At 42.1% G+C, this 25,722-nt stretch overlaps 2 protein-coding genes across 2 annotated transcripts; one reads left to right on the top strand and one right to left on the bottom strand.

Moving 5' to 3' along the window:
* Window positions 1-18,244: 18,244 nt before the first annotated feature.
* aqp11 (aquaporin 11) lies at window positions 18,245-20,572 on the top strand. Its single transcript, XM_041941221.1, has 3 exons — window positions 18,245-18,842; window positions 19,305-19,421; window positions 20,062-20,572. The coding sequence occupies exons 1-3, from the start codon at window positions 18,245-18,247 to the stop codon at window positions 20,160-20,162; spliced, it is 816 nt and encodes a 271-aa protein (XP_041797155.1). The 3' UTR covers window positions 20,163-20,572.
* Window positions 20,573-21,102: 530 nt separating this feature from the next.
* Window positions 21,103-25,354, bottom strand: clns1a (chloride channel, nucleotide-sensitive, 1A). Its single transcript, XM_041940968.1, has 8 exons — window positions 24,897-25,354; window positions 23,997-24,133; window positions 23,743-23,877; window positions 23,345-23,455; window positions 22,827-22,832; window positions 22,017-22,190; window positions 21,697-21,763; window positions 21,103-21,545 (listed from the first exon to the last, which is right to left on the bottom strand). Coding segments are annotated over exons 1-8 (750 nt in total). The 5' UTR covers window positions 25,016-25,354; the 3' UTR covers window positions 21,103-21,544.
* Between the last annotated feature and the right edge of the window lie 368 nt (window positions 25,355-25,722).

Genomic DNA, 25,722 nt, shown 5'->3' with positions numbered 1-25,722 from the left:
TTCTCTTAAGGAGGTTGTTGGCAGAGGTTTTCAAACTAGACAAAAATGAAAAGTCCTGGATTCTTTGACATGTAGCCTCTTTTGAATGTTGAACTACATAACTGGCCTGACGGCTAATGAATCTGTTTCCCCAAAGGGAATGTAAATGATCAAAGGCAAATAAAGAAAGAAGTGATTCGTGAAAAACTACATTAAAACTCTTCAAACTCTGACAGCAGCTGAACCCTCTGTCTCTCTCTCTCTCTGTCTTTTTCACGGTTTCATTCTTTGTCTTTGCATCATCACATCAGCCTTCGCTCCGTTTAATCTGTCTGGAAAGTTTTCTGCTTACAGCTATTTATCATTTGAATGACCGTGTGGAGGAAGGAAGAAAAAAAAACGTAATGAATGAGAAGAGGAATAAAAAGAGGAATCTCTCCAGTCTGAGTGATCCAACAATGAGCGAGCACGAAAAGAAGAGCAAGACAAAAGAGGACAAAAAAGAGAAAGTAAAACAGAGAGTAAGTGGACCAGCGGGAGCGAGGGACAAACTGAAAGAGCACAAAGTAGGACGAGACAGAGAAGGAAGGGGGCAAGTGGGGGCCGGAGGAAAATAAAGAGCGAAGGATCAAAGAATAGAAAGAAAGCAGAGTAGTAACATGAGGCCACTGGAATTTAAACAATTTTTTACTGGAAAACAGAGTTTTCTCTCTCACTTTATTCTCTCCATTAATCCATTAGTCAATCGACAGAAAAGTGATCAGCAGCTTCTTTCAAAATCAACTATTAGTTTTAAAACAAAAACGCCATAAAGCATCGAGTTAGAAGCTACAAACTGCAAAACATGTTTCAAGGTGGACGCCCAAGATTAGAGTCACCAATTCAGCGTCTGACCAAATGTGAAATACGACTGTAAGTGCTGTTATAGAGATGCAGTCAGCATAATTATTTAGTTAATTCATTGGTTTAGTTAATAAATAATTTATTTCATTGAAGGTTAAAAACAGGTTAAAGGGTGTTAAAGTATTAAACTGAGCTGATTAATAAGTTATAGGTTAATTAATTTATTGTGTACGTTTTTGTTGTTTCTATGGCGGAACTAAAGTTTTGTTTGTGCTTCTAAGTGGCTGTGACAGTATTAACTGAAGGACTTTGGAGGAAGTTGTGAACGCACAGCTCACGTTGTTTAAGTAGAACTGTCGAATGTGAAGCCAACGGACCTCTTTTCATGACCAGCAGCCAATGAGGTATTTTTTGTTGTTCACGTTTTCGTTTTATTTGCATATGTTTACAACATGACGTGATGGATTGTATTTTGTGACATGTACTGTTTGTATGTAATTTATCACAGTTCTCAGGGCGTCAAGGAAACTCGACATGAAAAGACACCTGCTCATTAAAAACGCCCGTTTCAAAGAACCGACCTGTGTCTGTTGTTGTGAAGAGAGCTACAATGACCACAATCTGCCTTCTGTTCCTGAGTCTGCTGCTGAATGATGGCCAAAAAAGAGTTTCTGCAGAATATTATGATATCACTGTGAAGTTGGCCTTTTGGGCAATGTGCTTCTTCACAGTTCACCTTCTATTGTACAAGCAGATAAGCTAGCAAGGGTACCGAAAACTAGTCCTGCTCTTGCTTTGCAGATCATAGAGGTCCATCAAGATGCTCCCAGGTTGTAAAAGACTACAACAGTGCTGCAAATTAATGTGCAGGACTGCTTTCTGGTAGCATTTCTGCAACATTGGATCACACCTATCACACACCCCTTTTGTTGGCTTGCACAATGATGCACTACATAAAAAATGCAGGGCAAATGTCCTGTTCTCATGTGTGCTGTGAACCCCCACCCTCCACACACACACACACACACATGCACACACACACACACGCACACACACACAGGAGGTGGTGGTCTGTCTGCATCCCTGATCTACCAGCTGTCAGACTCCACCCCTACCCACCCCCATTCCCCATTACTATGGCAACCCCATAAATAATGGAGGCTGCAGTGCATGCTGGGAGCCATCAAGCCAGGAAGGCAGAATCCCATTATAGTCGACTTACATAATGTGAAACACTCCAGTTTCCCTCAGTGAACCACAACCCCGTCCACTGTGGTGCTGCTGCGTGCTTCCTCTGAAGGGTCTTTAGTGTACGAGTGATCTAATGAACAGCATGTCTGCAGGGAAACCTGCACCAGAGCCAATGTCTGAGAAAATCAATCCTAAAGATCACTGCTGCAAGAAATGACTGAGGAGCCCTTCCATGTTTAATAAAAACTCTCAGTATCTTGGAACAAACAACACACTCAGCAGTCAGCAACTAACCGGCTTGTGTTTTCTTATCAAAACTGCTATTTGGCCACAAAGAAGAAGGATTTAAGAGATTCCACAGAACAGACTCAGAGCTCCAGTGTGTGTTAGAGCAGCCAGGCCTACCTGTTAATGTGGTGTCTGGGTCGCTGCTCTCACAGAAAGGCAAAGAGGCAGCTTCAACCTGCAGCCTGCACAGAAACAGAGTGACAGCAGTCATTACACACTGTTCCTCGACCTGTCACTTACAACCAGGTCCAGCTCATCAACGGCAGTGAAACAATTTCATTTGTGCCACCTTCTCATAAAAGACACAAGAATAAATCTTTTCAGCAGTCATCAGGATACAGAACAGTCCTCAGCATCACCTGGAATTTAAGCTTTTTTCGCATACATACGTTGTCATTAGCATATCCTTCAGTTGCCAGACATCTGCACAACTATTAAACTGACAACCAAATGCTAGCAGGCTAGCAAAGGCTAACAGGACAGTATTTCCTGGGTTGTTAGCATTTCATGCCCGTTAATAAAATCCCATTTTATACCCCTGCAATCAATAGAGTCAAAAGAGAAGGACATGACGGTGACCGTGCTTAAATGTCACTTCCAACATGAATGGGTCGATCACAGAGAGAATCTGAGTAAAGGACAACACAACTAAACATGGTGAGAGATGTTGGACATATTTGTGAGAAGGTGTAATAATGCATTCATCACTCACTGCGTTTTCAAGTCTTGTACTGCACAGAAAGCAGAAATCCAACAACTATCAGAGTGTGCGCTTTTGGTCTGATGCTGTATTTTTGTTGGCTCTTAACTCCAATGAAGTGAAAGCTTAATACAACAGCGTGCACTGATCTTTTAGACAGACGCATGCTTCCAAGTTTGTGGCAACAGTTTCCAGTTTCAGGGTGATAATGGCCAGGTCCATAAAGGTGGAGAGAGAGACTTAAAAAGAGATGTGGATTAATACTACCAGCCAGCACAGAGCTGCCCTGACCTCCACCCTATCCACCACAGTTGGGATGAACTGGAATGCAGTCAGTGTGCATGGCAAACCTTTACATAACAATTTGACATTTCTGTGTGGAAGGAAAACCCCAAAAAAGTGGTAAAATATATTCAGCTACATGTTGACATGGATCCTCTGTCTTTTTCACACAAACACAAACAAACAGTCTGCGTCTTGCGAGCGAGGAGGAAGCCGTTTGTGTGTACACAGCGTGTTGGTGTCATTGGGGGCTCAGATGAGGCTGAACAGATGAAGGTTTGAGAGCGAGAGGGAGGGCAAACAGAAGGAGGGCAGGAGGTGAGAGTCATCCCTGCAGCTGTCCACACATTCACACTTTACTATGAGAAAACACACACACACATGCACACACACACACAGTGCTGCCAGACAGCTATGCACATGTAGCTCTAGATTATGGCTTATTAAGGTGTTGCTAAACTCTCATTACCACAGGCTAATGCGACATGTCACCAAGCGTGTGTGTGTGTTGCTCTTTCACCTGCATTTCTTACACAGCCACACACACTCAGAGTGGCAGTTGGCACAGTGTTAGCTTTGCTAATCATACATCCACTCACTGAGCTACCGGTAAAGGTGAGCTGCAGGTGTCTTGCACAGACATGCATGGGGCATTCAGGGATGCTGTATCCAGGTAAAGACAGAAGGTGCAGAAAATTCAGAAAGATGTATGAAATGCTGACATTAACATATTATATATATTTCACCTTATCAGTCACAAATGTCTGGGGTTCATTGTTAAGATGGGAGGAAAGATGGGTTTCCTACGTCAATTACAGTTACATGTAAAACAATACCATGATAATACAATTTCATTACAGAATATGACTGCTGAGAGCTTATTAAGGAATAATAAATATTTAATTATTACCCTGTCCTAACCTACTGTCATTGGTAAGGGGCTTATTCTTCACTATGGCATCATTAATAGAACAGTGGGCAGGTTTAGCTCCAAATTAGCTTTGTCTGTTCAAGTCAAGGCTGAAGCATCAACCACAACAGCCTGAAAATGCAACGTGTTGCTCCCTAAACCGGCTTTGTTTCCACCCCCTGACGGGCTTCATGTCTTATCTCTGAGGTGAAACACACACATACAATAAGTCAGACTACTTGTGCGTGTAATGCATTTGGCAGAGAAATGTGAGAGTAATCGCGTTTCATGGCTGCAAGCCTAATTATTCCTGCTGAGCATGCCGATATCTGATGAATGCTGACAAGCAGCTGGCAGAGACACACACATGTGAAAAGATGTTGGATTCTTATACTAAACATCTCAAACTAAATATCTGCAGGCGTGCTATAATTTAGATTGATCACGTTTGGGAAGGTTAGTGTGAATTAGGGCTGCAACTAATCACTGTTTTCATTAATGATGGATGGATGAATTGACTGGTCAGTGTCAGAAAAGACAAAGAAAAGACAAAAAGAGTTTCTGGCATTCTTGTTAAAAAAATGACTTAAAATATAAATGGATTATAAAAGATGAATTTTCTGTTTGATTGACTCCTTTTAGCTGTAGTTTGAATGCCTGCTCTTTGGAAGATAGATGGTCGTTGGTTTATTTACTTGGTTTTGACATGTCAAACTGTAATAAAACCTGACATTGACACTTTTCCCTGTAATGTCACCAATCATTTTTTAACATGAGAGAAAAAGAGAGTGCATATAGAGGGCAAGCTGACACGCTCAACTGGCCATATTTAAAATTCGGAGGGTGTGTTGGCAAGGGAGGAGGGTGTTGTTCTTGTCTTTCTGTTGAAACGGAGGTGAGAACACAGCATGAAACATGCCCCTGGGGGAGGGACAAGATGGGAGAGAGCTAGAGAAAATGAGAGAGACAGATCTTGGCCTGAGAGCGAAACGTGCAGAGAGACTCTGGTGAGAGAAAATAGATAAAAAGTGACAGAGAAAATATAAAGCAATAAAAAAAGAGATGCAGAGAGATGGCAGACGCCACAATTTCATATTCCAAGAAACAATACAACACTACACAATTAAACACCCATCACCCAGTGATGTATTTTGTTTGTTAAGTAAACTGTTTAAAATCATAATCCTTCAGATTTTCATGACATCCAACCCTGTTTTTGATGAAATTTATGGTCAATGTGTTTACAGCAATAATCTTTTAATGTAATTACGTTCTGTAATTACCTCTCCAAATCGTAACTCTTTTTGTTAGTGGCGGAGTCCGCCATTCCCGTGCTGGATTCAGATTGCCTTAGCACACATGATGTATTCACAGGAAACAATCCAGCGTCACTGTTTGTGATTTGATCTCACTGATAACAGCCTTACAGTTTACTGTTCATTCTCCTACAGCTGGATTAAGTCACTGTTAATGCTATGCTAACATTCCCAGATGCTGCTGCTTCAAAGGCATTAAGCTGGCAAAATGCAGTGTGAAAAATGTGACGCAGTCACAGGAAACTCACTGTATGTACTGCCTATAAGTCAGCACTAATCACAATCCATTTGATGGCAGATCAGTCTTAAACCTGTCAGGGAGCAATAGAGGAGTTGGAAGCAGCAGTCAGATGAAAAGCTGCAGGCGACTCCTTCGTAAGATAACTCCTGTTACTGTGACCTTCTGGTCTATGAAGCGATTAATGCAACGTCAAATCAGATCGCAGCTGCAACTATTATTGACTGTCTTCTTCATTAAAACAATCTCAGTTTGTTTGGCTGCACTGTAAACAGAAGCATTTCTGACAACGTAGCTGCTTAGCAGTGGTTGCTGCAGAATCAAAACTCAATGTGGATTTATGCTAATTGGTCTTCAAAGACTTTTCAAATATCCAGTAAATGCAACAGTAGCAGTATTACATACTGAACATGCAGCTGCAGCACCAGCGAGGTCTCGACTAGGTTCCTGTTCAGGTAAGTTTACAGTAGTTAACAAACCCGATTCCAAAAAAACGTAAATAAAAACAGAACGCGATCATTTTCAAACAATCTCTGTGGTCTATGTTTCATACACCGTCCCAACTTTTCTATAAACAGATAATTTACTGCATCTAATTATCTTAATTGTTAAGACATCCCAAAGACTTGTGTTTGAGCATCTGCCTGTATTTCACACTGCTTCCAGATAATTTTCATCACGTTTTTCTAATCACAAATGTCAACAGATGAAATATGGCAGTTTTACTTCTGCTCTAAATGTGAGAGGAAGAGGTAGAAAGTCAGAGAATCACTCGGCAAGAATACTAGAGAGAAGGAAATACAGTAGATGGATGAGAGCAAAACACAGACTTCCTCTGTTTGACAGTGAGAGAAATGAAGGGATATTTATAGATAACAATATTATAGTTGCTTGACTGGTTACGTCAGATAGACTGGGAGAGAGGAGCGAGCAAACGGATGAGGAGGTGAAGAAGAGGATGAAGAGGGGGCAAAGCAGCCGTGAAGTCATGGGGGATAGAGAGGAAGGAAAGACTGAAAAAGTGATGAAAAGGAGGAAGGAGAGGAAGTTTCAGTCATAAAGAACAGAGGGATGAATACATGAACGGGAGGGAGCAGGGTGGACATGGTGAAAAAAGCAAGAAGGACGAAGAGCACGAAGGAGGAGGAAGAGAGAAAGGAGTGACAGATGGGCGGGAGGATAGTAAGGAAAGACACGCATGGAGAGGAAGAAGATAAGAGGAGGCTGGCAACAGGAGAGAAAGGAGATGAAGAGAGAGGGATGAAGAGGAGGCTCCCTGGTGTCTGTGGAAATGATATCATGATGATGGCATTTGAATTTCTGATGATAGATCATCACACAGTTGGAGCTTCGACCGGTCTCTGCAGACCCTGACCCAGATCTGCTATCACTCATGTCTATGTGCCCGAGGCTGCAGCTGCAGCCGCTGATTATTTCCATTATCGACTAATCTGCTGATTATTTTGTCCATAAAATGTCAGAGAATATCACTTGTGTTATCTTCAAGACAAAAAAAGAAAATATTCCATATTCCATTTACAATCAAATCAGCAAACGTTTGACTTGCATGCTTAGTTAACAAACTGCTGTTAGTGTATTTCCTGTGGACGGATTAATTGATGAATCGACAAAGATAAACTACATTGATCCCACGCAGGGAAACTAAAGTAATGAGACTAACCTTTTCCATTTTCCAAGTCGATTCCATGAAATGAAGCGTTGATGTTTAAAGATGTCAGTCGCTCCAGCTCAGTCTTAACTTTCCTCTGTGAGTTTACGATCTGTGAAAATGCTCTTTGGAAACTTTACTGCAAGCAAACAGACGCTGCTGTAATTCCTTTGGGTTGTTTCAAAATATCTTAAAATCTGTTATCCAGTGTGGTTATAAAAGCGATGTGATATTAATATGTGCAGAACCATTTTTCCATTAAAAGCTAATTGACGACAGACCGTTTATATTATGAAGACTTACACTGTCAGAAGAGTTGCTGATTAATTTTCTGTCTGTGAACTAACTGACTTACAAAATCATTTCAGCTATTGAATACCAACTTATTCTCTTCCGTCTTATATCAAATGCCATTTGTAAACTACTTCATATGTTCATTTGTTATTTTCAGACGCTGTTGCTGTGCAGTGGATCCTCTCAAACACACTTTCCTTATTCACAAAGCGACATTCCAAAGGTCAACATATGTTCTATTCAAATAGTTCTAAAATGGTTAGTCCATTAGTTAATTAACTGAATTAGAAGTGTTGCCAATTAATTTTCTCTCTTAATCTTTTAATCGTTTAAGTCATTCATCAAGAGGAAACCCAAAACTTTCTCTGCTTTCAGCTCCTGAAATGTGAAGATTTGCCGCTTTGCTCTGTTTCATATTATGACAAACTGAATATCTTTTGGTTTTGGACTGTTGGTTGGACAAAATAAGACATGTGAAGAGTTCACCTTTGACTCAGGGAAATGGGACAGGCCCCATTTTCTGAAAAACTATAGACTAAATGATTAATTTATTAATGATCACATATGAATCTAATGAAAATAACAAGATGCAGATCAAACAACACATAAAACTTGTAATGGAGTTAAAATCTATGTGAGTCACAGAGCTGGAACAGAATATTAGTAAAATATTAGTTCAAATATTATCACACGCATACGTATGAACCCATTCACCTTGTGTGTGTGTGTGTGTGTGTGTGTGTGTGTGTGTGTTTACCAAACACTGTCAGCCAGGACAGGGTCGCTCAGTCATGTCGTGAAAACACACTTGTGTTCATCTCTCAGCAGACACACACTATCGACCAAAAACACAGTCATGTAATGATGTAATGTGTGTGTGCGCTCACACACACACACACACATTACACACACACACACACACACACACACACACACACATTACACACACACACACCCCATCTCTGCAGGGTGTGAATGCAATACTTCAACACTGAAATATTCAGACACACACACACACACACACACACACACACACACACACACACACACATATGATGTCAGCTGTAAAGAAGCTGGGCTTTGGCCTTGATTACATTTGGTATCAGCAGTCCTCGCTGATATTTTTGGTTGGATATTTAGGTTCTCCAATATCTGCTTTACACTCACTTTTCAATTCTAAATCACACATTTTGCACAACACAACACACGGTTCTCTACATTTGGCACAACAGTCAAAACGAAGATGTCTTGTTCCTCTGAAAGCAATGAAAAAAATAGAAAGAAATCTGGTATGTGTGGTGTTTAAAGACCTGTAATAGACTAATCCAACCTGCATGCCTACCTACACTCTGCCTGCGCACTCATTGCACATGACTGGAGTCATCACAAGGCTGTGGTGTGTGTGTTGTCTGATACGCTGCAAAATAAAAACTTTTTTTTAAAAAACAATTTTGAAAAACTGTCTTCAGATGATTTTGACCAGTCAGGAATATTCATCCCAAAAAGTCTGGAAGTAACTCTGCTACAAATAGCTCGTTCATTCAGAGCCTCCAGTCCTACCAGCCCACGCTGCTGCTGCTCAGTCATCTCATCACGTAGCTAAAACAGAACAGGTTGTAGCTTAAAACAGAAGAACTTGTAATGACATAATTACTTTTTCACATATGTTAACACACTAAACCCCATTCAGACCAAATGCTCAGTGTCCGAAACCCGTTAATCCAATCATTCCCTCTGTGACTCCTCACACACTCACATTCTGCACTGCAGCGCACTTGAAGCAAACAGAAGCTAAACAGAACTACAACACAGCTGCCATTGTTTACACGCACAAATTTGTTCACACTTGTTTCGAATGATGTGAAGTAACCGACTGACTAGAACAGATCCAGATACGCGAGTGGTTCAACATCAAATCCTCAACCCAACAGAGGAGTTTTACAGCGGGGAAACTCGCCTGCGGTGACACAGGTGTGGAGTCTGGATGGATCCGGCACACCAAAGGTGATGTAAACAAAGTCCTCCGGCCTGACTCAGCACAAAGACGTGAGGCTGAGGCACAATGAATCCCTCGTCTGTATTACTACAGAACTTACAGTGTACAGTATGTCCTGCACTAAGCTGTGAATATACACTTTCATTTTTTTAAATGTAAAAATGTTTTTCTGTAGCTACGTGCCCTGAACACTGTGTGATCCATTATTTCTCGTCGTGTGTACTCAGTTTATGTGCTGTCTGGCTGCGTGAGTTATCTGAAAAGCATTGCTTGATTCTGACCACAGATTCAAAGGAGAATATCTGACTGAGCCAGAGGAGGCAGAGGTTCAGTGAATGCACTTTGAAGGTTTTGCTTTGTGTTTACAGTTTTGAGAAAAGGGTGGAAAGTTTCAAGAAATATGTTTTAGCAATTGTAAAAAACACTGTAATCTAGCATGTTTAGCTGTCTACTGTTATAAACAAACATCATTTCTCTTCAAGGTGTGAAGAGGTGTGTAATTCAGGGAACTCTGATCCCAGTAGAATATGCTCCTGTGTTGTTTTACTCTCTGCAGTTTCTGTGGTCGTCCTGGACATATGGCGAGCCACGGCCGCAAAATGAAAAAGTTGAACCATCAAGAACTCTGAATGCAGCCGCAAAGAGTCGTGCAAGTTCACTACCAAAAATGAGCTCTGTACAGTTTTTCTATCCATGTAAGCTACAGCGCAGCCCTCCATGAATAAACAGAGACATCACATGTTATTACACATTTTATATCGTGTTTCTAAGGGATTTATTTCCACAGGATTTCCAAACATACAAGCCTGTGACTTTTGGCAAGTTGACTGAACCTCCAGCACAAGAGACCCTCTGACTGCAGCGAACGCTCAGACAGATAGTGCTGACAGAAAACAGATTAAATTACAGTGATGTTATCCTTGAATGGAGCCCCACCTGCAAAAGCTTCTTCCTCTCCTGTTCAAACAGCGCTCTGACTCTGAACTGAAGCACGGCGAGTCAAATGGAATATTTCAACCCTTTCTCTCCAGGTTTGATCATAATTACACCAACAGTATTAGGATGATCTTTGTGATCCTGACTTATACTATTAACAGCTTAGGAATGCACGAAGCCCGTTCTTTCATCTGCCTCCACATCAATCAGGTGGATAAAACACTCCCAGGATCACAGCTTTCGTGCAGATTCAGCCAGCCGGCCCGTTTCATGGAGAGTGCATGTAGTTTTTGTGCTGTCTGCCTTTGTCTAGACGCCATGCAGCAGCTCCAGGAGCCTTCCAGACTATCCATTATTCAACTCCTGGCAGCCTTCTGGCTGCTCAACAGCCAATATTACTCTTTCTGTTGGTGCTGCGTGTAAGTGAGTGTCAACACGGCAAAGAAAAATAGCCATCTTAATGAGTGATTTAGTTTTAGTTGAGTAATTTGATGTTAAGCAAGGTCGTCTTGTGAAGCCTTGTTGTCCATCTCCTCGAGGTTTCCTGAGGTGCTCCAGCTCTGCTCCCTCTTCACCACAACAGTTCGCTAAAATGCTAACAAAAACTGCTGATTGTGCACCAATCTGCCATTTAAAGGAGCTGTTTGACATTTTGAGAAATACTAATTCATTCTCACCAAGTTAGATAAAATGATCGATACAGCTCCTATGTCTGTACGGTACGAATACGAAGGTACCATCAGTAGCTAGTTAGCTTAGCTTAGCATAGAGACTGGAAAAGGCGGAAACAGCTAGCCTGCTTCTGTCCAGAGGTAACAAAATCTGACGCGTTGGAAATGAAGCTACTTTGACGAGCACCAAAAACCCTGTGGTCAAATCTTTGAGCAGCTGTGAACGTTAAACTGCATCATTAATTAGTCTAATGATGATCCTCATTAATAATTATTTCCTCACAGTTCACAGTAATGACATTAAATTTCTTGTTTTATGTGACCATCAGTCCAACACTCAATGATAAACAGTTTACTGTCAGATGAGACAAAAAAACAAAGGAAATCCTCTCAAGTAAAAAATTGGAACAAGGAAATGTTTGATATTTCTGCTTAAAAAATTATGACTTACCAACTAATCAATATCAAAGCAGTTTATTACTTTTTTGTTGATTTACAAATTAATTAATAGTCTTAAATGACACTTCACTTAATGTAGGTTTTACTCGTGAGGCAAGTTCATGATCATGTTTGTTACACAGAAAAAGCTTTCTTTAAACCGGCTATAATCAAAGATTTAAATCAACAATATAATTGTGTGTGGCTTGTCCCTGGCAGTAGGTAGCTCTTATTGTAGGTCAGCTGGTCGAATTCCTTATTTATTTATAAAGCTCTTTATGGCAACATGCCATCATACATCACTTCCTGAGTAAACTGGTCCAATAGTCATTATTTGACGCGTTGAAGTGAACCTACAGGTCAATTTAAAACCATGACTACGAACTACTCCACTCTGGAATGCAACCACTTTTAACTGTGTTCTGTTGTTGTTTATTTGCTGTCTCATTTATCTTTTTTGTGTTTTAACTGTACTCTCGACATCATTGAACATTACATTTCAAGATTTTGAATAAAGGTTTGACTTAATTTACTCAGATCCCAAATAAACTCAGGGTTAAAAATAACTTCAACGACAGGTGAGACAGAGGACCAAGAGTGGCCAAAAGGAAAACACACACGCGCACACGCGCACACGCACACCTCTCCTGAGGTAGCCGAGCCCAAAGCCACAGGAGCCAAATGGGTCATTAACTCCTCCCAGCCTTCCTCTCACCGTCATGTTGTCGAGGTGTCGAAGCGACAACTGGGTGACCTCATGCTTCACATGGGGCTATAAAACGCTCCTTTAGCCACGCCCAGGTCACCATGGCAACCACTGTGCTGCCACTGCCCTTCTATAACTATAACTTAATCCATGAGTCCAACTCACTGCTACTCAGCCAAACCAGGAAGTCTTTTTTTTTTTGAATACGGAAACACCTCTGACACAAGCAGGTAATCATGTTCAGTCATAACTGGTGTTGAATTAACTTATTAATCAATAAATAAAGCGGTTTCCATTCTTCTTTCTGAGCAGAGGCCTGTTCGCTCAGTATTGTTCACAAGTTCCTTCATTATCATTGGCTCACTTGAGAAAGCTTAATGTCCCCATGGTTAACCTCTTTAATTCAGACTGATGGGCTACAAAGACTCATATGTTTTAATTTTTATTTAAGGGCACACCATGGTTGGTGGGACAGCCTGGAAGCAGCTCCAGATAGCTGTTAATCGAAGCCAGGTGCAGACCGAACAACCGGAGCAAGACCCTTGAGAGAGGAGGTGTCTCGGTCTAATCCTGAGTGAACTGAAGTGGTTCATTTATGGTGGGAATGTGGTCTGACCTCAATCTGATCCAACTACTTGGTGTTATCTTCAGGTTTGAGCCCGGTGTGCTTTGCATAGTGCTGGCCTGGCTATTAAAGAGCTAATTTTGTTGTCACAGTCCAGGGTAACTTTTATGATTTTTATTGAATGTCCCTCTTGTTCAATCAAATCAGAACTTCCTATGCAATAGAGACTAAAGATGAAGTCTCAAAAGGAAATGAGGTCGAGTTACTTCTTCAAATGAGTGGATTTAACAGCGACTAGCTGGAGAGCTAACTGAGGGTGGAAGTGGACTAGTTCACTGTGGAAGGTTGTATTCGACCAGTGGACCTTCTTCCTACATTCTTGCTCCTGCCGCCGACACATCTGACCAATAACCGAATGTTCTCACGTGGCTTGTAGTTAAAAATAACTCCAAATACATAATAATATTTTAAATGATGTAACTATGCAGTCATGACAAATGTCACAATTATCTAAGTCATTCAACTGTCTGGAAATAATTTCCTGTCTCCCCATCAGCTCCTCTCATACAGATGTGAAATTCAACAGTAAAACAACATCAAGCACATGAGGGGAAAAAGATATTACATTGAGTCCAGTGCTGCATGTGTGTTTCATTCAGGGAATCTGTGTATTTTTCTCTGCCAGTGGAACAAACAGCTCAGGAGTAAAACCACCAACACCTTTAATCAGCTTCACACACTTAGGCTACAGCTTTTCATAATCCAGGAACTGGTCACTCAGATGAAGGGGAAACTTTTTATAACAGAGCAAAGAGCAACTTCAGCCCAGTTCAGTCAGAAAAGGCTGTACGTTGATAGAAATACAGAGAGACGAAGAAATCAGTTTATTTAGCTGAGTGTGAAGGGTCAACGGGCAGGAATGAGACTGGAAATAACTCCTAATACTGATTAAAATGCCAAAAGAGAGTTAAGAGCGCTCATGTCTGCAGGTCTGTAATCAGGAAGAGGCATCAAATATGCACGCTGTCTCACCGAAGACACCAAAACCCCACAAAATGTCCTGCACATAAATACGACTGAACTGTCCAGGATCAAGAGGCGTGCACTGATTTCTGCTGAGCCATGTGGAAACAAGTGCATTTCAGACAGATTACCGTGCATGCACCAGAGGAAACTGGAAGAAAGTTTACAGCAAAAAATGATAGAGCAGGTGATGTGAACCTGCAGGTAAACACAATGAGGCCACAGTGAAGTCTCTCCTGAGGACTGCAGACACGTCCGTAGCTTTTTAGTGCTATTAAAGGAATATTACACAAATAATTTACGAGCTATTTGTGGAATATCTGCTCCCAAACCGCTCTGTCGGGTTGAAAAATGATTAAACCCTGAGTATTTGTCCACTTAAAACTTGTTTCAACAGATAAGAGCTCAAAAATGAAATGAAAATCAGAATAATTGCAGTCTGTCTGTCTATTCTCGGGTACAGTAAAAAGGCTTGGGGCACGGCGTGGACTTTCTGATGAATCACGTCGGAGGTTTCTCTCTGAGGCACAATCCTGACACAGGAAAGTGGAAAACTGGCAGGATTTCTTTCATCCATTCACTCATTCACCATTCATTCATTTCATAGTCGCCTGTATCGCTCCCACGTTACAGCGGACACCTGGTAAACTGGGAGGGAACCGGTGTAAGAAAAAAAATAACCACACCGTCCACCTCCGGCTATTCAAACCTCACCGGGGCTGGCTTTAAGTCCGCTTTATGCGGGCTGATGGGCCTGCGGGGTCCAGGGCGTTGATACGTGGATACAGATAAAGAATACGGGAATAATAGTGTGATCCCAGCCTACAGTAACCATTAACCCCTTCCTATTCTCAGGCAAATGAGCCCCTAATTCACAACGCACCATGCCTGGCTGAGAATGGAGATGATGGGCTAAATTTGGGGTTAAGAAATGAAGTCGAAAGGCTCACTCACCACTTGTCTGATTGCAAATGTGAATTCCACAATGCTGGCTGATAATTTCCGATACCGGGACACACCGTCTCATGTATTCGGCAAACTCTGCTCTCCTCTCGGCTCAGCCCTGCTCCACTCTGTCGCCCTGCTGGTCGGTTTTTTAACAGTAAACTTGCCGATCCCAGGCTATTGTTAGCTATGCACAGAGAAGCATGCTGCACAGAAACGCCCGCCCCTTTACCCGCCGCTGCGGTCACGTCATTGGTCAATTTCAGCATGACCTTCTGCCGATTGGTTTGTTCAGATGTCCGTTCAAAGTCCGGGGCGTGTCGCAGCCGGTCAGTCCAGAACGCGCGGTGGAACATTCAAAGACGCTTGGGAAAAAAATATTTCTCCTTAAGCCTTGGCTAACGACGTTGCATTCACGTGTAACTCCACCACCGAATCAAAACTAGAAAGAAGTAGGAATGTACAAAGAAAATAATTCATCAACAGCAATTCACTGCAACATCTGATGGAATTGTAAGACACAGATTAGAAAAAAGATACTCACAACTAGTAATAATAATGGTTCGATCTACATATATCAAACATATAGTATATCAAAGTATATAAAATTAATATATAATATGCAATAGAGTACTGTGTGTTGCATTATTTTGCTGTTAAACTGTGCCTCACATGACTACATTAGAAGTAATACAAAATGAACCAATATTGTTTTTCACGTGTAAATCATTGGAGAAAAAAAAATCCTTCTTCCAACATAAAATGTGAGTTGACGGATTAAGTGGAACATTCTGCATCAGAGCAAATGCAGTCCAGCAAACTAAATATGCAATGTCTTCAAAGGTGAAAACCAGAAATATCTTTAACATAACTACCTGCAAACATTGCTTTTGTTTGGTCTTTGTACTCTACCAATGACTAAGACGCGGTTACGCTCATTTATAATTGCACCATGTTTTTGAAACTCTTACTGAGCCAGAAAAAAATGACTTGTTCTGGTGAACATGTGGTTTCTGCTGAAGATTGCCAGTCTGTCATTTTGTTTAGTGTGGACTCTTCAATACTCTAAGAGTAAAGGAAAAACATTTCTTAAATAACAAATTTTAATGTTGAAAACTTCAAATTTATTGTGAAGATGTAGTAATTTTGTAGATTAAACACTGACTTAATTTTAACATTGTTGTTCCCCTCCCATTTTGAAAAGAGAAACGAAACTACTCTAAATCAAACATATAAAACAAACAAATCCTCTTCTGTGGAGTTAAAAAGTTCTGATAAAAATTCAAGCAAAACACAAATCAAATCAAGTCTGATAATCATTATCAAATCCTCCAAGATATCATGCATTGTTTCCTAAAAAGCACGATGCTCAAAAACCAGAAACACTGATTTACTTTCATGATTATAGCAGGGCAATAATACAGAGATAATTGGGTGAAGAATAAGAGGACGGCGACATCTAGTGGTGAAAGTGAAGCACTCCATGGACTCTGGAGTGTAGCCAGGCAGGACATAAACATAGACAGCTCTGCCTTCCTCAGTTCATCTTCAAGACTGTATCTCTTAAACCTTTCACCAACAATGAGTGTTCATCAGTTTATCATCAGTAGGTGAACCAAGTGACTGCGTTCAGAGGGGTCTTACTTAATTTTTGCATGTTTTCAAGTCCATATCCATACAACTCATGTATGCCTGCATGTACTGTGCATTGAAATGTGGTCACTGTAATTGTTCCCCTCCTTCATACCGGACCCCAAAAATCCCATGAAAGCAAATGTAAGTGATAGGGGACAAAATTCATCTGCCTCATTCTGTGCAAAAAAAAAAAAAAAAAAAAGTAAAAAGCAAAGTAAATTTTGCAAATCAAGTGAGTATCTTCCAGTCTGTGTAGCATCAAATCTCCACAGTGTATAATCCAAGGCAGGTTAAATCTGGGGCAGTTGGACTGGGTTACAGATTCTTTAAACGCGCCTTCTCCAGTTCTAACTGACAGGTGGGGAGTCCTGGGTACCTCTGTGGGGTCTTTATCAAGGTCATTGATACCACGTGGTTAATTAGTGCTTCTGGCTGTGTAACAGCAGCCATTAGGAGTCACTGGAGTCACCTGAGGCCAAGTGTAAATGACTGTCTCCACTGAATGATACTTATTCCTCATTAGATAAATTACCTTTTTTAATTTAGATTTTCCTTCCTCATTGTCTTTAAACGGTGGATGTTATACATACAAACAGAGAGAGGGAGAGAGATTAAGGTTCTTTAATAAATATCTCACATCAACAAAAAAACTGTGATATGATTATTATCATTATGATGAATTAAATAATGTAAAAATACAAGATGTGACATAAATGACAATAAAAAGAGGTAGTGGTCTTTAATTGCCCACAGTGGTAGCAAACGCTCTGGGGTCAGCTATAACTTTAAAACCTTGTTCTTCATCACTTCCTCTGCTAATTTTGTCTCCTCCTGTGCTCCAAACCCTGCCAGCCCGATCATTCAGGTCATCAGCCGCCTCACTACCTGCCCACTCTCCACCGCCATACCCGCCTCACCATCCCTGCCTTCAGTCTCCATCTGCCACCATCCACCCTTTAAAGTTTATAATAAACCTTTCAAACTCTGGTGTCATGAGTTTTGGGTCCACTCCTTGCTAAAAAAAAAATAAATAAAATCAAATTATATCTTAAACTGTTTTCCAGAATCAACAAACTGAATTCTCCACAGGGCCCCAACAAGGTGAAGATGATGATGAGGAGATGGCTGCAATAATACAGCACAAATACAAGACAATTTTTTATTATAATGACAATAACATCTTAAGAGAAGCATGGCCACCGGGGGGGATAGAATGGCTCTATTTTACGAGTGGGAGATAAAAGTAAAGCAAGTGAAGACTGAAGAAGACGACATGCAGAGAGGAAGGAGACGTCAGGGACAGGCCAAGTATTTGGAATGAGGAAGACAAGAAATCAGAGGTTTGGACGAGGATAGAGGGGTGTGAGGGGTAGGAGGAGGGGAAGAGGAGGAAAAATCTGCAGCATCAGAGGGAGGAGGAGGAAAAGCGGGGAGCTCAGCCACTTCCGCACCATGTGAGCTAACGGGACAGAAGCCCCTTGCTTCCAGTTCGATCGCGCATCCTCCGGGATAGAGCTGCAGCCGCCCGGCACAGCCAGCGACAGAACGGGAGCAGGGGGGTCTCCCCGCGGCGGAAGCCACCAACATTCCCCGACAGAGAGCCCAGACCGGCCGCGAACATGACTGCGGACGTGGCGGTGTCTCTGTCGTTGCTCGCGGGAATCGTCGCGCTCAGCGACGCGACCCGCAGGGTGTTGAGCAGGGCCCTCGCGGACACCGGGCTCTCTGTGTACGCGGTGGAGCTCGTGTCCACCTTCCAGCTGTGCTGCTGCACGCACGAGCTGAAGCTGCTGTCAGAGGTGGGCGGAATCGAGCCTCGACTCGCACTCACCTTCACGTACCTGGCATCTGTGGTTCACGGGCTCACCTTCAGCGGGGCCATCGGCAACCCCTCCGGTGCCCTCGAGCACGCATACCACGCCAGGCTCTCGGGCGGATGCGCCCTGAGGCGGATCGCGTGCCAGTTCGCTGCGGCCGCCGCTGCGCGAGCCGCAGTCCCGGTGATCTGGGGGGTCGGCTTGTCGGGGCTGCACGTGCGGCATAAACTGCTCGGTTACCGGTGCATCAGCCCCATTCACGTGCCCCTGCCCAAGGCCACCGCCGTGGAGCTCGCGTGCGCCTTTGCGGTTCAGACTGCAATTACGCACACGCGGACGGTGGATGAGAAATACCGCGTGCACGCGGTAGCTGCGGTGATCGCAACAGTAGTTTATGCAGGTACGATAATGACTGTTTTGTTGTTCCTTTGAACATCGTGTAAATAATCTTGTCATAATTTGAGGTCAGCCTGACCTGCCTCAGTCTGAGATTCAGTGTCTTGCTTATTGGCACCAAAGCAGGTCTGTAATTACATGCAGCACAGCTCACTTTCTTCAGGTTCCTATATTTAAAAAACAAATTCAGATTCGTCTTGGCCCTTTTAGAGTGTGTGATCATCACTGTTCCTGGTGCAGATTAGATAATATAACTGCAGCAAATTTATGCAAATTACTGATGTAGTCCGACATCCTCTTATTACATGACTGTAACACTGATTTAAGAGCACATTCAACTTGCTTGTTGAGGAGTTGTAAATTAATGAACAGAGACTGCAGTTTTGGTCCTTAAAAGTTATATCATACGTGTGTTTGTGTGTGTTTGTTTGTGTATGTGTGTGTGTGTGTGTGTGTGTGTGTCCAGGTGGCAGTCTGACAGGTGCAGTGTTTAACCCTGCGTTGGCCTTCTCCACACAGTTCCCCTGCAGTGGAAACTCCTTCCTGGAGTATTGTCTGGTCTACTGGCTGGGCCCTTTGCTGGGTAAGACCCACTGATGTACACTGATGTCAGGGTGTCTGCAGGTCTATAAACATCTTTTTTTAAAGTGTTTATTTCAGTTTCCTAAAAGAAAATTAAAAAGTAAGGTAAAATGTGATAGTAAGGGTGTAATGAGCTCTGCTTTGCTCTCCTGTCCCTTTTTTTTTTTTTTTTTTTTTTTGGTTGTGGAAAATTGCAGGAAAATCAGTATTTTTCAGAATATTCTAATGCAAATAGTTGGGAAACAAAAGATCATTCAATGGAAAACACACACAGATAAATCCATCTAAGTTAGCCTGACCGCTTTAACTAACTAAGTCAGTCAGTTAAGGGAACTTGGGATCCTGGTATCATTTTGCATCTTAACTATACAGCAGGTGTTTCTTTGGCTCATGGGCCTCCGTTAAGCCTCCTTTTTGGTCCTTGAAGGGACGAAGATTGGGCCTCTCCATCACCCAATGCTCATGAATGTCCTCACTCATTCATCTGTGTGGTCTGTGAAACATTACAAAGTGATGTGATGATGATTGATGGATTATTTATGCACGGTTCAATCAAACAGAGAGAGTTTGTTTCTTAAAAAAGAAAATATTAGAACGTACTCGCTCCTCTTCTTCGTCTCTTCCTCTGCATTCTGTCCCAGGTATGATGAGCTCAGTGCTGCTGTTCGATAAACTCGTCCCGCTGCTGTGGAGGAAATCACCATCTCTCCGTCTCCCTCCGGAGGCCAAGAAGAGGACATGAGCACCAGCAGGAAGAACAGGTGGAGGCTGACCTGCTGCTGATTTCAGCCAACAACAACACTGATATGCACTTTCACAAAGACTTTAACCTGAAGGGTTTTTGATACAAAGGACCAGGATTACCCAGACCAGGTTTTTTGAATGATTCCACCTCAACTGAAGACTCTAATTTAGTGTTTTTAATTATTTAAGTTAGAATTCACAAACAAGTTTTTAGTTTACAAGGCGATCCAGCACACATCAACACTGAAGACGTCAAATATCCGTCACTGGAATATGAACATCAATAACTAACACAGGAAAATGTGCTTTGTCCTGCAGATTCCAGCATGATATGGAATCATAGTTGATAGTCGAGATCAGACTGGATCCACACAGCTGCTGAAAACACACTGACATTTGTTTACATTATTTCTGGTAATGTCAAGCACAAGTTTTGTTCTCTGTATAAGAACACTTCACCTAAGTTAATTCACTAATTAACCAGAAAAAGTCATTTACAATCAAAGTTGAGAATTTGGTGTTCTTTGTAAGTTAGCATTATAATAATAAACTTTATTTATGTGCTACTTTTCTTAGTTTACGAAGTACTTCAGAGAAATTATAAATATAATTCAGGTGTATATTTAATGTGACATACAGAGTCAAGCACAGTGTAGGAATGCTCTTCACACAGGTGTGTTTGTTTTTGCAGATTTTTCAGGTAAATTCTCTTAAAAACTGGAGGAAGACTAAACTTTTCAGTTTCATGTTTTACTTTTTTTTCAGTTTATATCGTTAGAAATTGTTTGTTGGAAATAAAGTTAATGTGCTGGAAAAGCAAAACTAGAGTAGAGTTGCTGATTTTTCTCTGAAGGTTTGTTGCTATGTGTGAAGCTTTTAAACTACAGCTGAATGATAAATCAGGCAAAAATAAAGAGACTCATACAAAAACTATGCATTTATTGACAATTTCATACAAAGACATTAACTCTCCTCAGCAGGAAAATTAGATATTAAATTGGTCGTTAAGTACAAAACATCAACATATATCAGTGTTTTGTTTTTACAGTCAACAGTGGGACCTGGGGATGCATCTCAATAGTCTACAGTAGCGTTCTTGGCTGCATACAGCATATTTAATAGAGATGGAGACGACAGAAGGATGAACAGAAAACCGACAATGCAACACGAGAGCTCCAAAGCAACACACAGGAGAAAATGTAGGAAGCTACAAAAGACTACAAAGTTGACTTTAAGGACACGGGAACAGGTTTGTTTGACAGGGAGGAACAGGAAGAGAGTACGAGTAAGAGCTGAGAGCCTTAAAGAAGTGCTGCTGTCCTCTTCTCCAATCCCATGATGCAACACTGGTGCTTTGACCGGCTGCTGGAGGGACTTCCATCTGCAGAAAGAGTCAGATAACACGTGAACCAGACGGCACACGACAGACGCCCATCTGTACGGATCAGATCATCCAGAGCGATTAACAAACGCTTTGGTGTCGTTTCGAGTTCGTTATGTTGCTGCTTTTAACCACAAGTCAAACAAGTTACCAGTGCTCGACGTCCGCATCCTCGAACTGACCGGCCTCCATCGCCGCAGCGTCCACCTCCATCCCATCTGTCGACAACAACAAACACACTCACACCGATCACCAAACAAGTCAGACAACACCATCAACAAAATCCTGTCAAAGCAGCTGCTGTGTTTAATTTTCCTGCAGATTTCAGTAACACAATAAAGCCACGATAGTCTGAATTTTTAAATACATTTTCCTTATAGAAGTATGATGAAGCATCAGATAAAGTATATTTATACAAACGTCTGACTTCCTTCTACAATCACCAGGCTGCTGAGTATGTTTGACTCAAACCTTCAAATTCAGCACTGGCTTCTTCAGTTCGGACCCCGGCCATGTGGTACTGCTGAGCGACTGACTGGTCTAACATCCCCTCCAGCCTCTCCAGCGTGGCCTGGCCCTCCTGCGTGAGCGCCGACAGACCCTCATCGCAGGTGTAGAAGGTCGGGATGTCAGCATGGCCGTGCTCTGCGTGGTGGAGGAGAGAGATGGTGACTGGAACAGCAGCGATGTGCTCGGTGCAGAAAATATAGTTAAACTTTACTCAAATGTTTAGCATTTCTAAGCATTTAATTTACTAAACAGCTTATGATTATTATTATTATACTATTTTTCCAAAGCTAAACATAAACCACTTATATAATCTGAGGTTTAGATTTGGGTTTTAACTGCTGTCTATTTGACATGTGACCACAATCTCTGCATGGAAAACGCTATTTAAAAAAGGAATCATACCAAAATTGTTTTGCTGTACAGAAGTGGATGTTTATCAAATTAATTTATGTTCATTGTTGTGTGACAGGTTGGTATAAAACATTTTTATCGGGGGTTCAAACAACAAAAACAAATCTCATTTTAAGTTTTATTTTGAATGTTTGACAGGAAGTCCTGCTTATACATGATAATGTCTGCCTTTATTATAGTGTAATTCCATTGTAATTACGCACTCTGGCCACTAGAGGGACAAACATTCATGCTCTGCTGCAGATTGCTTATGACACATATTACTGTAGTTGTGCACAGCGGTTTGCCTCCTCCAGCAGCCATGTTACAGTTTACCTCCACATCTGCCATAAAACAGAAAACAGATTCAGGAGATCTTACCTGCCTCTGCAACCAAAAGTCCGGACAGCCAGGGAGAGATGGACAGACGGAGACACGGAGAGAAAATAAAACAGATTTAACATTTCAGCTTCAGTCCACAGCGAGTGATCAAAAACTTTAAAGCAGTAAAAACAGCATCCAGCTGAGATCATCAAAACGTCACAGGTGCTCTCATCTACATATTTTACTCTTTCTGCTGTCAGAAAACTGAGTGAAGTGTGAAATTCAACTGCAGCTCATCGACACTTTGTTGTCAACAGAGAGGTTTGCTGATTTGTTTTCTGGTGAGTGTAAAACAAGCTGTTACCTACATTCACCACTAACAAAAGGAGCTAACTCTAAAATGATGTCTATCTTTTGTAAAACTGAAATCAAGACTTGATTCATCCTTTGGACATTTTACAGGCTTAACGGATCCAGTTTGCTACGACACCGTTGAGCAGCTGCTCGCAGACTGATGGCGTTCGAACACGCTTGTGTTTGTGTGCATGTTTTTATGTGCATGTGTTCTTCCTCACCGGCCTCCTCCACATCATACTCTTCTCCTTCGAAGTCGTTGTCGGAGTTGTCGTCCTCTGGGTCGGGGTGCAGCGCCTGGCACTCACACATCGCTGAGAACATGGACTCCACTGCAAAGAACACACACACACACACACACACACACACACACACACACACACACACACACACACATAGTGCTGATATTTATTTGTGAACAATGAACTGTTTGGAAAGTAACTGTCACATTCATATTTGTTCGTCGTGATCAGACCTTCTGTAAATAAGGTCAAACATATGAAGTGGATTGGCCATTAGGCCGTACTCTTTAAAATGTGATCAAACTGATCAGAATGATGAAAATACGACCCCCGCTCAGGGGTCATCAGTCAGATTTATCCTCGGAGTGGTCACTCACATGCCGCCTTGTCGCTGGGCACAAATCGAATCTCTGTGATCGCTCCTTCCTCATCATCATCACCATCACTGCTGTTACTGCTGTCGTCCTCTTCATCATCAGCTGCTTTCTCTGCCATTTCTGCCTCGTTCTCGTCTGAGAGGACGAAAGGCGAAAACGTACGAGTGACTCACAGATCGAGAAGGAGACAGAGGCCAAGTTTCGAGTCTCGCAGACCCATTTAATATAAATTTTACGCTTTGCGTCACTCTCACCCCCGAGTTTGCCGTTGACCATGACGTACAGGTGTTCCTGTGGGTAAGCACTGACGTCTCTGGATATGGCGTGCAGACCGATGGTGGGATACTCCAGAGCGAAACCCATCCCCGAGCCATCGAACCACGACAGGCGCCTGAGGGGGAAACAAAAATATAACACAAAGCCGACAGATGCTGGTTCAGTTATGCTGCAGAGCCAGTGACATAAAGGGTGGACACGCATAATGGTATCTTATCTTTACTGGACTGTTTGATTGTGGCAGGAAACATGGGGAGAGAGAGTGATGACAAAGCTGCGGGCTCACCAAGACCCCTGTGGAAAACAAGCTCTGAACAGTCTGCATGACAGCGAATCCTCAGACCTTCATCCCAAGTTCAGTGATTGTTTTGGAGCAGAAGGTATAAAAGTAAGAGCCAGAACTTGAAAGCATTTTCAGTCTTGTAAAAAACAACACACAGCTGACAGGCGCCGACTGCAGGGCTGCAGCTACAACATGTTTTCACTATTGATTGATCTTATTGATGAATGACTAGTTTAAAATATGAAATGTCAGAAGAAAAATGCTTATTATAATTCCCCACAGCCCGAGTGAAATCTTCTGTCATCCAGCTGACTATCATATATGTGAAAAAAAAGCATCAAATCATCACATTTGAGAAGCTGCTGCAAATGTTTGCTTCGTATTATTTCGAAAGTCACTACTCCGGAAGTGCTTAGCACGAGGAGTGGTGGTGTTTTTCTGGAGCTTGTAGCTGTTACAGCTATTACACTGTCACTTTCTATCCTGTACGTTGGTATAATTCAACATTATGTCTATAATTCGTCACTAAAACACGAACACACATCTGAAACCGGTGGTTCAAAGAGGAAAAACAAGCGCCATGTGCATCACTTACGTTTCGGCAACGTACAGCGTGCCGCAGCCCAGCTTCTGGCCGTCCATCACCGCCGTGGTCTCGGCTTGCTCATGCCGCACTCCCTCAGTGGGAGGACGGAGGTTTTTCAGGAAAACCATCGTCGGGGACACCGTTACGTCTGCGTACCCGCTGGATGAGGCGGCGGGGGAGGAAAGCAAACACACCCTGGTGTCTACAAGAAGCTACGTGACCTATTTCGTGCCACAAAGCTTGCTAATTTAACCCGGGATAACTTCTCAGTAAACAAATGCTCGACAGCTGGAGGCGGATAAACTCCTAGAAACTACTGCGTTTCTTCCCCGGGACTAACAAAAGCGAGCCGAGCCGTTCAGAGTTAACACTATCGGTGGCAAGTCTGGAAATAAACAATTTAACAAACTGTTGTTGAAGCTACTGATGCCCGCTGCCTGCTCCTCAATATCGACTTTCAAAGACGAAATATCGCGGCAAGAGATTGGTCTGCCAGAGAAAACAATTTAGATGCATACCGCCACCTACCGCACTGGAGTATGTACAACAGGCTGGACTTTACATCGGTCAATCATAATAAAATAAAATGTATTATTATTATTATTATTGTTGTTGTTGTTGTTGTTGTTGTTATACTATTTTTCCAAAGCTAAACATGAACCACTTATATAATCTGAGGTTTAGATTTGGGTTTTTTAACTGCTGTCTATTTGACATGTGACCACAATCTCTGCATGGAAAACGCTATTTAAAAAACGAATCATGTCAAATTTGTTTTGCTGTACAGAAGTGGATGTTTTCCAAATTAAATTCTGTTCATTGTTGTGTGACAGGT

Source organism: Chelmon rostratus, chromosome 7 (genome assembly GCF_017976325.1).
Source record: "Chelmon rostratus isolate fCheRos1 chromosome 7, fCheRos1.pri, whole genome shotgun sequence".
In the NCBI taxonomy this organism is placed as follows: domain Eukaryota; kingdom Metazoa; phylum Chordata; class Actinopteri; order Chaetodontiformes; family Chaetodontidae; genus Chelmon; species Chelmon rostratus.
The sequence above is the reverse complement of the archived record's forward strand: the minus strand, read 5'-3'. Positions and strand labels throughout refer to the sequence as shown.